The sequence below is a fragment of the Stegodyphus dumicola genome, chromosome 2 (genome assembly GCF_044657685.1).
Source record: "Stegodyphus dumicola isolate Sdum_Otavi_A_Nest chromosome 2, ASM4465768v1".
Taxonomy (NCBI): domain Eukaryota; kingdom Metazoa; phylum Arthropoda; class Arachnida; order Araneae; family Eresidae; genus Stegodyphus; species Stegodyphus dumicola.
The window spans coordinates 45,525,625-45,540,588 of record NC_140769.1 but is presented as its reverse complement, the minus strand read 5'-3'; the positions used below and the strand labels follow the sequence as shown (position 1 = coordinate 45,540,588).

Sequence of the window (14,964 nt, the reverse complement as noted above, 5' to 3'; positions counted from 1 at the left end):
TTTTTTTTTTTTTTTTTTTGGCTGCTACAAAGGCAAACTGGTGTTTCCTAAATCTTAGCCTAATAAATCATCTTGAATAGTACCTCAGTTAAACTGTAAGTAATTAAATGATTTTTCGGTAGAAGATAATGAACTTGCATTAAATATGACTCTTAAGGGTGTACTAGTTGATGCAACACACAATGATGTGGAACATAATATTTTACATCTAGTTCTTCAAATTTTATTACTTTTTGCATATGACCCATACTTAAATAAATACTCTTTCATTAAAGTTTTATAAAGTTCACAAAGTTTAGGCTGTATAGCTAGGCAATTCCACAGAGAATTTAAACATTTTGCAGCATTTGTCTTAGATTCACCAAGACACGACAGGTTTTCCTTTAATGGCATCTTTACTGCATATTTTCTGGTTTCAGTTATAGAATAGATTTTGAGAAAATGCTCTTCACAAATTTCTGTTTCTTTAGTCTTAAAATCTCAAGCTGTCTTTCTACATGTTCGATTTCCCAAAACTGTTTTACTGCTCTTTTTAACTTCAAATTATCTGTGATAAGCCCAGAATGCAATTTACTTTTCCTATTAACACAACATAGCTGAAAACGTTATTTTGTAATCTTAAATTTGAATCCTGAAGAGAAATTTGACCTGGTTTTAAAAGCTCATAAAAATATTCTGTACTTACAAGAAATTCAGTTCGACTAAGCTAAAAAAATTTATCATCTGCTAAATTGATGTTATCTAAAGATGAAACATTAATTTCAAGAGGCTTAGATGGAGTGTTTTCTGTAATTTTAGTAACCACTATAAAATTTAAAATTAAATTAAAACTGTCTCTATTTAGAATAGTTGCATTAACTTTAGATTTTATATTCAAAAACAAATTATTTATTCCTGTCACAGAAATGTTAGTCTTTTCCTCCTTTAATTGAAGCAAATCTGCTGGCCTTTTGCTCATAAAATCAATAAATGATTTCCTAAATAGTTGGAACATAGATGTTTAGATTTTACTAGCTGAACTCTATCATTTACTAAAGATGAATTTCATTGCATAATAAAATACATTTTGAATTTTTTCTGTCAGTTAGAAAACCTTTTGACACATTTCTGGGGTAAGTATTTTTATTACTCAACCTATAATTATCAACCACAGGTTTTTCCCTTTGATGTATAATATAAGTCTATCGCCTTAGCTAACTCTACAGGTTTGAATGAGGAATTTGCTCACCTTGCCTTTGCTTGGGCTTGATAAGGTACATAACCTCTTTATCAAGTTTGACATAGTTTATCAGCACTAATTGTTTTTATATTTCAAAATCAGTCACGTTTCTCAGTTTCAAATAATAATCCTAACTCATATGCAGATTTTACATAAGTTTCATTCGTCGCTCATTACTTCTTCCTAGAATTTTCTAAACAAATTTGGGAAGAGGGCTCGAATTCTCTTATCACTATTGCTTTAATTTTTGAATAATCTCCCAGTTTTTCATCTTTAATGTATGTAATAATATTTGTGGCTTTTTCTCCTAACGGATTTAGAAGAATTTCCGATCTGAACTTCTGTGGAGAACATTTTTAGAAATGAATGCCCTTTCTAAAGATGAAAAGAAATAACCCCAACCTTCCGGTCTGTTTGGAATTTATTTTGTTAACATCCATATACTTTTAATAAAAGAGTCTAGATTCTCTTTCCCTTTTCTCATATTCCACGAGACTTTCACTCTATGAGGCTGCTCACAACTTGAATCAGAACTGCAAGCTCTAGTTCTGATTTCACTCTTTCCGTTTTTAATTTCTAAAGTTCGAGCAATCATCTCTTGTCACTTTTTCTTGTGTCAATGATATTATCTGCTATATCTTCAACTAATACAAGGTCATTTTTTATATCTTTCACAGTTTTTAATTATATCTGTTAAATCTGATGCAGTTTTCGCTTCTGATATGTCTAAATTCAGTTCTATAGCAAGATGCTGACAATCTTCCTTTTTTTTTTTTTTGCAAATTTAAAAACTATTTTTTACAATTACACAGTTATAACAATTAAGGTCACATACCTTCTAATTAAGCGTAAACCACAAGTTTTCTTCTCATGATGCTTGTCTTTCGAACTTGGCACACACTGGTATCTCTGATGACATAAGGACCAACAATAGTGCCTATTGTATTGTATCAGTAGTTCAGTTAAACTCATATTTAAAATAAAAACCCTTCACATAAGAACACCATGGTGGGCTATATCAATTATTTATTCCGAGAGTTGAATAATTCCTATCTCTCAGTGGCGTCTTAGAACACACATAGGGAAAAAAAAAAAAAAAAAAAAAAAAAACCCTCAATAGAAGTGACACGAGGTGACGCTACAAAAAACATCAGAGCATCGTCTATAGGCACATGTAGAACACAAAATATTACACATTTTTTCACAGGTGGCACCTCTGACGTCAACAATACTTCTCTCCTCCCCTGAAAATTAAAGTTGTTGATAATTTAAAATATATCTATATGTATTTACCACTAATGCTATTGATGTCTTTGGAAAACTGTGCTAGTGTTTCTGTATCCATGTTTTATAATATTGTATTAGAAAATTAAAAAATAAGTTAAAATATTTAATTTATAATTGGCTTTATAAAAGGATAACCGGTTAGTATCTGCTATCCTGTTGTAAGCTAAAACAAAGTTATGTTATCAGTGTTAAGATTTAATTTATCGTGTTATAATTTGCTTCTACTTTTATTACAGAACAATTATTTATTGTAGAATCATTTTATATACTAATAGTAATTTGTGTAACTGGAATAATTTATGAAAAATTTATGAATTTTCTTTATGTACTTTGGAAAACCATACCAATATTTCTTGATTCATGCTTGATAATTTTTTGTTATATAGCAATTAAAGAATAAGATTTATCTAGTTATACTTTGCTTTTAGATATTCATTATAGTAAAATGATTTATAGACTTATAGTAATTTATCAAATGCATTAATTCGTACAATATTATGAATTCTAGTGATAATTTTATAAATTTTTTATCCAAGAATTCAGATTCTATACTGGAAGGCATTGTATGATAGTTTGAAATAAACTAACTGCTTGAAAATGAATATAAAATATTATTTCACAAATTATTTTGCAGTATCTTACATCGCTTATTCATTTTAATCATAACCTCGGTATTCACATATACTATTATCTCTTGTGACATTTAAATTTTACCTTTGCTAATTAATGCATTAATTCATTGACTGAGTAATAAAATACATATTTTATTAAATTAGTTCCCATTACAAAATCTAGATTCTAAACTTATAATACAGTACAAAATCCGAGATTCGGACTTATCGGGATTTTGGCGATTCCTGATTTGGGATTTTTCTGGATATTAGATCATTAGTTTAAATCTAGTAAGATGGCATGCAGAAATTATAAAATTAAAAATATGAAATCATGATTTATAAAATAATGAAGCATCCTATGATCTAAAGGGTATCAAAATTTACCAAAAAAAGCGTAATATTTATCTGTTTACTTCATTAAACATTTCTCTGAATGTAAATTGTTTAAGTTACTTCATTTTTTGTGCTTATACTTTCTTTTCAATTCTGTAGACAGATATAATTTTTTGTTCAGTTACAAAGTTCCACTGTGCAAGTCCTGTAGCTGCTGCATCGAGAATTTCGAATAAATTGTCAATTGAAATTTTTTGTTTCAATAACCTCTTGTGACTTTCTTCACTATCGGTAACGGTATTTTCTGGATCTAGAATCATACTACAGATTTCGCCGTCCATTAACTGATTGATGATCGGAACATTGAAATCACAATGAAAAACTTCTGTTATATTATCTTTATTTATTACCACTTCTCCACATTTCTTTACAAAATCTATTAATTGGAAAAGCAGATACGCAACTACAGAGCCAAATTATTGATCACACAAATTTATGTTAATATGATTGTTTCTTCAGTAACAAGGTATTTTATTCAGAACCGAAGTGAAATTAAGAATCGAGATTCTCCACATGCTTTTTTTTTTTTAGAGGGTGGGGTGTCAAATGCGCATGTGTAAAGTATTAAAAAAATTCCTAAAAAAAATTTGTTGATGGCTTTAAGGTCCAGATTTTAGATCATTCTGGATATTGGACATCCAGATCTCAGACTTTGTACTGTATATTTTGAAACGGCTATTATAGCATCATGTACTATACATATATATGTCCATATAACCTTGTAAAAGATGTTTAATGAACGGAGTAGCAAATCGTTCTTCTGGAGCTATAGAATGTTCCGGTTAGAGAACAGATTGAGCATTTCCCTGTTGTTCACACGTATGTTTATGTATCTTAAAGAAAAATTGGTTTATAACTTTTTTTTATTTGAAATTATATTTGTATAATAAATTTCTTATTATTAACTTATTTTTTTTTTTTTTTAGATCTGTCCTTCAACTATATTAAATTCATCTCTGGCTTAGAAGGCCTATCTAATCTTAAGCATCTGAATTTGAGTTCTAATGAAATATGGTTATTGGAAAATATGGAACATTTAAAAAAGCTTGAAATGTTTGTAATCAGACATAATAAAATGACATCTTTTAAAAACGTATGTATAAATTTATTAAAAATCAAAAGAATGTCTTCATGTAATTTTGACAATAAATTTTGCTTTATAATGATTTTAGAATATAAATTTAATACATTTATATGCTGGTATATAAAATCTTGAATTTAGAATTTTGAATAGTATATGACATTTAAATTTAGATTTTCGTTATGTCATACATATATATGTACGTGCTTAATTTGATGTTTTTTCTTTAAATTAAGAACCTTAATTGCTTCATTATAAAAATTAATTAGTTTAAATTAGTTTTTGCTTTAAAATATGTAATGTATATAAATATCTTTAACATGCATACTAAGATATCTGTATAAATTTTCAGTACTTTCTGATTATACCTGTCCCCATAAAAATTTGCCAATGATTTTGTGACATAATATAAACTATATGTTTGGCCATTTTTACAGATCATGTGCCCAATTTTTGTCATTAATAATAATAATAAAAAGAAGCATTTTATAAGAAACAAAGGATTTTATAAGCAAAAACAAAAAATTCCCTGGCCAATCTTTACATTTTTACATCTGATGGATACTGTTCAGTAAAATGATGGTTCAGTGTAAAGTATGTCATGGAGTGGCTATTGTCATGTGTATACTAAAAAATATGTCATTTTTATCGAATGTTAAAGCTGAGAGTGCAGATAATCAGAAAGTTCCAAATTTTATTTTAATTCTACTGTTAAGTATCTTTGATGAATATGTTTTATAAATTATTTTTTCATACTTTGAGGCTGTAACTGTTAAATTTGTTATAGATAGCCATTTGTTACTTTTTTATTTTGAAATATATAAGGCAATTTTCAGTCTTTCATATGCATATTTTAAATTAAATTTTTCCTTTTCCTGTTGTTAATTTCCATTCTTTATGCAACAGTCAATAAAATATATTCATTAAATGAATGTTGCTGAATTCATTTAGCTTTAGAACGATTTCTTTCATATAGAGTTTAAGTCCGTTTTATTGTAATAGTTCACAAGAAGTTAATTTTTTCTAGGCTCAGTTGTTAAGTGTTTCTTTCTTTCCCTCCTCCTTTTTTCCCCTTCCCTTCTTTTTTCCTTTTTCTTTCCATTTTTTTTTTTTTTTTTTTTTTTTTTTTTTTTCCCCTTGGTCAACTTCAGATAAGTAATTATGTAAATTTAAGCTAGATTTTGAAAATAGGAGTTATGTTCCATTATTCAAAACTTAAAAAATTATTCATTTACAGTCCTATGATTATTTTTTTCCTCCAGATTCGTTATATAACACAATTTGATAATCTGTACAGCCTGGGTATTAGCGGCAATCCTTTGAGTCAAAATGCTGAAATCAGACTGCAAATTTTGGTTCTTTTGCCACAGCTGAGATATCTAGACTTCAGCATGGTTACTGAAAAAGAAGTAAGTTTATTTATTAATCATTTATTTTTTTTTTCCGTAAAAATCTTTAATCAAAGTCGTATGTTACTATGAAAAAAAAACTGTATTTACATAACTTGTTAAAGAATCATTACAATTTTTGTAATAGGTTCAATAACTAATAATTATTAAATAACTTACCTTGAATTTTTATAGACTTTTAGTTACCTGGAAATATTTTACTTTGAAGTGTTAAATAAGGACAGAAAATAAATAAGATTTAGATATTTATAAGCACTATTACATGTTTACATCTTTACTGAATGCTGAATTCTTTTGTCATCTTGGTGCATCTACTGCTGAAGAAAACCAAAACAAAATTAAAACACATACTCAGTAGAAAAACATCTGGTACAAGAACAGTGCCACCTACAGAGGGCATAAATATGGCATAAAAACATTTCGAATCTTAACATATCTTTCCCCGGCTGAACTCTCAAGTTCAAAATGACTACTTAAGGAGAGGGCAGTATATGGAAATTTGATGTCATTAAACTCCAGTCAATGTTTTTACCTCAACAATCAGAACAACTCCATCTTTTCCAAGAAAAATTTTTGTGAATCTTCCAAGATTCCATTTGAAAAGAGGAAGGGAATCCTCTTTGAGGTACACCAAGTCATTCACTTGAATGTTCTTTGCATACAAAGTCCACTTTTCTCATAGTTGCAGTTGATTCAGATATTCTTTTTGCCATTGTGACCCAAACTGATTATGAAGTTGCTGAATCAATCAATTACGAAGTTGCTGGAACTTTCTCAGGAAACATTATAGGAGTACCTATTAAACAAGGAGTAAGAGGTTTTAAGTCCTGAGGATCTGAGGAAAGTGGAGTCAGTAGCTTGGAATAAGGATATGTTCCAATCTGTATTACTAGAGTGATAAGTACCTCAAAAGTTAAGACTTGTAAACTTTGAATAAATGTTACTTTGCAGAATCCTCTGAAATGTGGAGCTAACAGTGGGATTAAATGCCGTGTAGTGGATTCTTGAGCTGCAAATTTTTTTATTTTAGCAAAATTGAGAAGCATGGTTCTTTTATATAGGTTGCTGGTCCTCAAAAATTTGTTGCATTATCTGAATACAAATTTACTAGCCTTCCACATCTGGTGACAAGCCATCTTAAAGCCACTAGAAAAGTGTCTGTTGATAAATCTGAAACAACCTTGAGGTGAATTGCTTTAGTGGCAGAACAAATAAAATAGCAATGTATGATTTAATTCATACTCTGCTACATGTCAGATTAGGTTGTATTAAACAGTCTCCCAGTGTCAAGTCCAACTTTCAGAAATGCTCTGCCAACACTAACTCTACTAGAAATCAAATTCCATATGATGGCATTGCATGGTTGTGACTTGCAATACTATGATGGTATTGTATGGTTGTCAGTCAAAAGCAAGTCAAACACTTAGAATTCATCGAATTGCGTCTCTTCCAGAAGGAATTCAATACTTTTGATGGATGCAACACAAAGTAAGTTGAGGATCACTATGTAAATGAATTTTCTGATAATATTGTAATTGGTACAGTATTGATGAAATGAGGGTTCTTTACATTTGGGTATAAGAATTTTGTGTTTTTCATTTTGATCTAAGTTCGAGTTTGTTAATCCTCCTTCTGCTCTAATAATCACATCTGCATCAAGGAAAATATTCATTAGAATCAGCTAGATCTTTTGAGACAAGTTTTTTTTTTTTTTTTTTTTTTTTTTTTTTTTTTTTTTTTTAATAGTCATACTCAAGCTTGAATTCTGATTTTTGAATGGGCTTTTGCATTTTGCAATTTCTAGTGAATCTTAATCACCACAAGATTATTATAATTAAAATTATGATATTTGGACATAATTTCTAATATATAGCAGCAACTTTAGGTGTACCTGAAATGATGATGTTGACTGATAGAACAATGTCTTTTCTTCGCATCTGACATCAGCCAAACATGCTTCCTGTAGATATCTACATGGAGTGAAAATATTTTTTGATAGAACTATTGAGGACAATGCCATCACAAAGTATGATATTTAAGTTTTGCTGCAGAAATACCTCTCAAGGCACAATCTGCTGTTTTTTTTTTTATTTTTTTATTATTATTTTTCACATATTTCTATGAAGCTTCTGAAGTTCAGTCTCGAATTTTTGTATCCAACTTGATACTTTGAATTTTGTATATCCAATCTTTTGATAGCAATAAACTTTTCCATCTTTCAGGAGATGAATTAAGCCAATTTTGAGTCCAAGTATAAAATAGTCTGATGAGTGTAAATATTCTTCCTTAAGGATGTTGAAACAGCTTTATAGAGTCTGGAAAGAAGAAGGAGCTGCACATAGCTTTAGTCTTAGCACAGGAGCAACTTTTGCTTTCAAAATAATCAATGAAATCTCAAATCTTCTATCTTCAAATTCTGTGCATGTCCAGAAGCATCACAAAAGCCAGTTAACTGACTATTTTCAATCAAATTGTTTTTCATCAAGAATCCTGAAATCCTGGTTTCAGCTAAATGTTTAGTTTGAGATTTAAATAGATTCCATGCTTAGGAAGCGTCATTAGATAATAAATCATCCCAGCCAGTGTTTTTCTTCCATAAATGGTGCATTAAGATTTTTAATTAAATGGTTGTAATCGATAAAAATCCAAGAGGATGATAAATTTTTGCAATAGTTGACAGAAGTTTTGTTAAGATACTATCAATAAGTAGGTTTATTTTATTTTCGATACACCTTCTTTAGTGTCCCAATTGATTCCTAGAATTGTATGGATTTAATTTTTCTTTATTCTGCCCAAACTCTGTTCTTCTTTTTAGTTTTGGGGATAAAAAATCAATGATTATTCATTGGATTCCATTCTCTTATTGGAAAACTGCCTTTCTTCATGAGTTCGATAATTTGTGAGACTAATTGTTTTGCTTCCTTGATATTCTTTGCTCCCATGAGAACATCATCTACGTAGATATGCCAATATGACTTTCAAAGTTTCAAAGTTCCAATATGGAGCGCAAACAGTGCCATACTTAACTGTCAGAACCTTGAATTCTTGAAGTGGTTCTTCAGGGTTTTCTCACCAAAAGATTCTCTGGACAACATAATTTTTATTGACTAGTGTTTGTCAGAACACTTTTTCAATATCTCCAGTGAGTGGGATGCAGTGAGTTCTAAATTTTAATAGAATATTGAACAATTCATTTTGAAGTTTTGGACCAGTATGGAGAATATTTTAAAGAAACTCGTTACTCAGACTTTGCAGAACTGTCAAACACAACCTGTAATCTTTCAGTTTCACTTTGATATCTAATAACTCCAAAATGAGGTAAATAGAAAAACTCTGATTTTGAAAAATCGACATTTGGAGCAATCTGCATAGGATTCATAGTTTGATATTTCTTGAATCACCCAAGAGAGCTTTATTCTTAAATGAAAGACGGACAACAAATTTACCATCAGAATTTTGACTAGTGTGATCAAAATAAATGTATCATATATAAAAAATAAATATAAAATATCATATATCAAAATAAAATGATATCCTGCTGTTCTTGATTCAATTTCAAGCTAATACCTTTCCTGATATGAAACAACCCAGTTTTGAATTTAGAGCGGATGGTTAGTTTTTATTTCCCACTATCTCTCCATCCAATTAAATCTAAAAATATATTTGCACCTCCAACGATGTCATTTCTTCAACTTATATGAAGAGAAGGGTCTGCCAGTTGTAATCCTTTCAGATGAAGCCAACTGAATTCTAAATATGGCAAAGTTTGGTAAATTTGATGTCAGCTTTTTTGCTACTATAACATTAACCCTAGAATACTAACCCTTACATTTAGTACAGTAATACTAACCATGCATAAAATTTACTCGCTACATATTTAAAAAACATAATTCTTGAATATGAGCATACATTTGAAATCTACACAAAATTTGTTTATTAAACATATCTGTGTAATAAAATTCAGCAAAATAAGCATACTTAATGAGTAAAAAAGAAAAACAGGGAGAAAGAAAAACATAACTATGAAAATTACACTAACATATTGCAACAAGTTAAACAGAATTTCTGCTGATGTTCACTGCATGTTGGCTTTTTACGTTTACGACAATAAGTAGTAGTATACCTTCTTTTAAAATATGAACAAAAAGAGCAATATTTTCTAAGTCCTTTACAGATATCGCTTTCTTTGCATGTTGTTGAGCTTGTTTCTTCTTGTACGACTTCGTACTCTTTATGAATGTTTTCATCACTTATGGCATTTTCTATTATTGAACATAAAAATTTTGGCATAGTTGAAATTTTAAGTCTATTTATTTGCCATTCTCTAATAAGTTTGTAAGGATCTTAAGTTTTACTAACGTTTATTTTATTTTAAATCTTTACTATCACTTCTTATTTTCTACTTCCGGCCAGAATTAAAAGCTTTAACTTATTTATGCAAAATTTGTCTGGCGAATGCCAAGGACTTAAGTTGTGGCTTTTTGCCAAGCGAGAGAGAGGAAGGAGTTAGTCGAAGCAGGCAGCTTACCTTAGCAGTTTTACTCGGTTGCTGGTTGCCTTCCAGGCCAGAGGTTTAATCCTCTTGATAATTTTAAACGTATTGTAGTGTTAACAGTTCTCTGTACTACATACGGCTTCCTGTTAATATACGGCCAATCTTCCACGTAGGCCCTTGTTTATTATTCCAAAGTTAAGTTAGAGTTTAGTTAAATATTTTTATATTCTTACGTTCAGACCACAAGTAGTTGGTCTCTGTATTCCGAAGTACGGAAAGTATTGTAAAGAGTGAAAAAATAAAGGGTTTCGTATACCCTTCCTGTGTATCTTGTCTACTTCCCACATTTATTGAACATAGCTTTAGTAAGCTCCCTGTTCCGAGTCAGGTTCTTCAATGTTCCCCAAGCAAGTAAGGAGAAACACTGAACCTGATAAGTTGTCCATGTAGATTTAACATATATTGCAATTTATTTAGCGTAGAAGTTGTGTGTATTACATACGAATTGATACATGCCATATTTAGCATATTATAAAAAATGCATAAAGGGCATTTACGCGTTTTTCTTCCACAATTCATATGGTGACACATCTGATCATAAGTATCAACAGCCTTTTGATTTGTTATAGTTACATACGACCTGAGGTGTCAAAGTTTTATCATCAATTGATGGTTCTTGATGTGCCAATGATAAAAGCAGCATGAGTTTATCTATTTTTGGTTTATACGATAGTGAGATTAAATCCTTATGGAATAAAAAAAAAAGCAAAGTTCCTGGAGCTCTTTGTTGAAATTTTATATGGACAAATTCTTCTGGAAATTCTCTTGTTTTTTTTTACTGTACCTATTACAGTCAACTGATCTTCATTTAGAAGTAATTGAACTAATGGTATATTTGTAAACCAGTTATCAATAGTTATATTTCGGTGTGAATTTCTTATAGTTTTAATTAATTTTTTACGAAATATTCAGCAGCTGGTTACTTATTTGGGACAGTTCCTTTACCCAAATAAGGAATTGCACCAATCATATATTTTGTAGTATTATCACATAACATCACTAATTTAATTCCATATTTATCTGGTTTAAAAGGAATATGCATCGTAAATGGACAATTTCCTCTAAATCCAATGAGTTGTTAGTCTATTGTTACATATGCTCCAGGTTTGTAATTTATCAGCAATTTGTCAAAACGTTGTCCCAAACTTCAGAAAGTTCAGAATTCCATCAAATCTTTTAAGTTGCTTGATTTCAGTTTGATGCATCAATGGATCTTTTTTGACATCTTGATTTTACTCCAAAAAATATAATTAGTTATACACAGTTACCATGCAAATTTCAAGTACCGGGTGGCCATAATTAAACTGACAGTGCTCACAGTGTTCTGTAGCACGATCTATTTGCGAGAATGACACCACATTTTGTATTGGTAACAAGATGGGGGACGAAGGATTCTTCGAAAAAACAAGTTAGTTCCAAAAGTCACCGCTAGGGGAATATTTGGCGCTGTGTAATAGAAAATAGAGTGTTAACAAATGCAAATTAATACGGAATAAAATTACCTTTTATTATGCACATTTTCTGATTTAGTTCAAGTGCAATATGGCAACACTTTTTAAAAAGTGTAAAATCTACATAAACATCGATAAAGTCTCGTGATCTGCAATATCACGTACACTGAGCAGAAGAAGAAGTTCTTTATTCAAATTTCACATTACATCCATTCGCTCAGTGCCAGCTGCTTGGGTTTTAAAAGGCAATGTGTTACGTTTTGAATCAGTCGGATTGAAAGTTTATGTGTAATGTCTCCTTCTTTAGTCGAGCGTACGTTACTGGTCAAATTCTTTTACCTCAACCAGTGCAACGCGTCAGCCACTCTTCGTGCTTTTAGAACGCACAAAAAAATGTGTAAAGGTAACAGTCCTGTGTCAATTAATGGGCTAAAAGCAATGGTTGCGACGTTTGAGAAAACAGGTTCTCTGAAAGTTTAGTCAGGCAGAGGACGAAAACCTGTACCACGGCGATTGTCGACAGAGGACCAGACAATATTGCTGCCACCTCTAGTGCTCGTGGAGTAGCTCGGAATATGGATATGCCTTACAGTACAGTATGGAAAATCTTACGAAGGATTATCAATTTCTATCTGTACAGGATTAGCCGTGTACAGGAGTTACAGTACCCCGACCATGATAAGCGATTGACTTTTGCTCCCACCTTTCTTGCCAGAATGGAGGTGGATGATGCTTGGCCGTGGTAAATCTTATGGGGAATACGAGGCCCACTTTTACCTGAATGGAACTGTTAATACCCAGAACTGCCTAATTTGGGATGACAAACCACCACATGCAGTCACAGCAATTCCCTTACATTCACCAAAGGTAACTGTTTGGTATGGGTTCACAGTGGAATTTATCGTAGGTCCATTCTTCTATGAGAATATTACCCCGACAGGACTGGAAACCTGTTCTGTTACCGGAGAGAAATATCGCCACATGTTGAACAGCTTTGTCATTCCGCCACTTCAGCAAAGACAATGCCTGGGGGAAATCATTTTCATGCAAGATGGAGCCCCTCCACACGTTGTTGTAAGGGTGCAATAGATGCTACGACAGAAATTCACAACAGAAAGAGTCATTAGCAGCTACTTTCCAACTGCATGGCCACCTCGGTCGCCTGATCTTACCCCATGCGACTTTTGGCTATGGGGTTACCTTAAGTCCAAGGTCTGTCAAGGAATGGTCCAGGACCTGGCTATGTTGAAGGATAACATATCACAGACTGTACGGGAGATTCCTGCAGACATGTTACTTTCTGCTGTTGTACATACTGTGCGCAAAATGCAATAGGTGGTCCACAACAACGGCAGCCACATTGAACCTCATTTGAATGCAAAATAAAAGGTAATTTCCGTATTAATTTGCATTTGTTAACACTCTTTTTTCTATTACACAGTGCCAAATATTTCCCTAGCGGTGACTTTTGGAACTAATTTTGTTTTTCGCGGAATCCTTCGTCCCCCGTCTTGTTTAATCTTCCTACAAAACGTGTCGTTATTCTCGCAAATAGATCGCGCTACAGAACACTGTGAGCACTGTCAGTTTAATTATGGCCACCCGGTATATACTTAAAAATGTATAATAAAAACCAGGACTTGTTAAAAAATTTTAGTGTAAACGATTTAAATACAACTAAAACTTCTTTAAATAATTTTTCATTTATAACATAAAAATACATATTTTGATTTCTTTATAAACCAGGTTACTGTCAAAGAATATTAGGCTCAGCTTTTGGTTATCAATAAACCTCACTGGTAGTAGTGGTAAGCTCAATAATTAATAATTATTAAATAGCTTACCTTGAATATTTGAATTTTTATAGACATTTTGTGTTACCTAGAAACACTTTGTTATGATAAATAAGGACACAAAATAAAAAAGATTTATATTATTTAATTTATAAGCACTATTTGATTCTTTACATGCTTACATCTTCACTAAATGCTGAATTCATTTTTCCTCTCATTACATCTACTGTTAAAGGAAACCGAAACAAAATACATACGCAGTAAAAACATGTTGCACAAGGACAGTGCCACTGTACAGAAGGATAAAATAAAGCATAAAAAGATTTTGAAACTTAACACAATTTAAATTTTTAGCATGTTCATTTCATTGACCACTTTTATAAATTTATGGCTTTCTTAATTTTAAGAAATTGATATTATAATCTCATAATTTATCATTTATATGTTCTAAATTTTCTTTTCATGCTATCAATTTTTTACTTTAGTTAAGAGAAGCATTTGAAAAGTACCCGCTCAAACTTAAAGCTAATGATGTTGATTTGTTCATGTTGAAAGAAACTGAAAAAACATTTCCATCTCTGTGTAATAAACAAATTTCCAATAAGGTATAATACATATTTATAAAATTATCTGGTATTTTGTCATCTTTTCTTGTTATAGTTTCTTTAATTGTATCTAATATAGGAATGCTGTTTCTAGGAAGCTTTTATAGATGGGCTAGGAAATGGCCGTGGCCTTGAAACTTTGTTGGCTTGTGACAAAAATTTTCAGTTACTTCATTCCTTCCCTCTTGCCTCCAGTGTCACTAAGTAATATCCTTTCACTTATATTCTACTTAAATATCTTTTAATTTATTGTACTTAAAATGTTTTTGTGATTGTAAACCAAATTATCAGTTCTGTTGAACATTTAAAGCATTTGTTTAAAATTCAAATCATTATAGATTAGAATTCTTCACGCAATAAGTCTGGAAATAAACGACTGTATTGATGTACAAAAGTTAAGAACAGAGCAGGTTTCTCACTTGTAATTTTTGCACAACAGTGTTTTTAAATTGGTACAAAGCATAAAAGGTACTTATGTATTAGCACAGCCACTTTAGTGAAAGTTGCCAAATTTTCAGAATAACTCAAACTATGGCAACAATGTGCAGAATAATTTT

General features: G+C 31.0%; 1 protein-coding gene across 1 annotated transcript in view; it reads left to right on the top strand.

Annotated features, from left to right (window-relative positions):
- The window catches only part of LOC118199043 (uncharacterized), a 75,154-nt gene that overhangs the window by 27,821 nt on the left and 32,369 nt on the right, over nt 1-14,964 (top strand). Inside the window, exons 4-7 of the mRNA XM_085809843.1 lie at nt 4,440-4,606; nt 5,857-6,003; nt 14,288-14,407; nt 14,502-14,611. Of these exons, the coding sequence (XP_085665969.1) occupies nt 4,440-4,606; nt 5,857-6,003; nt 14,288-14,407; nt 14,502-14,611 (544 nt within the window). The remainder of the gene's footprint in view (nt 1-4,439; nt 4,607-5,856; nt 6,004-14,287; nt 14,408-14,501; nt 14,612-14,964) is intronic.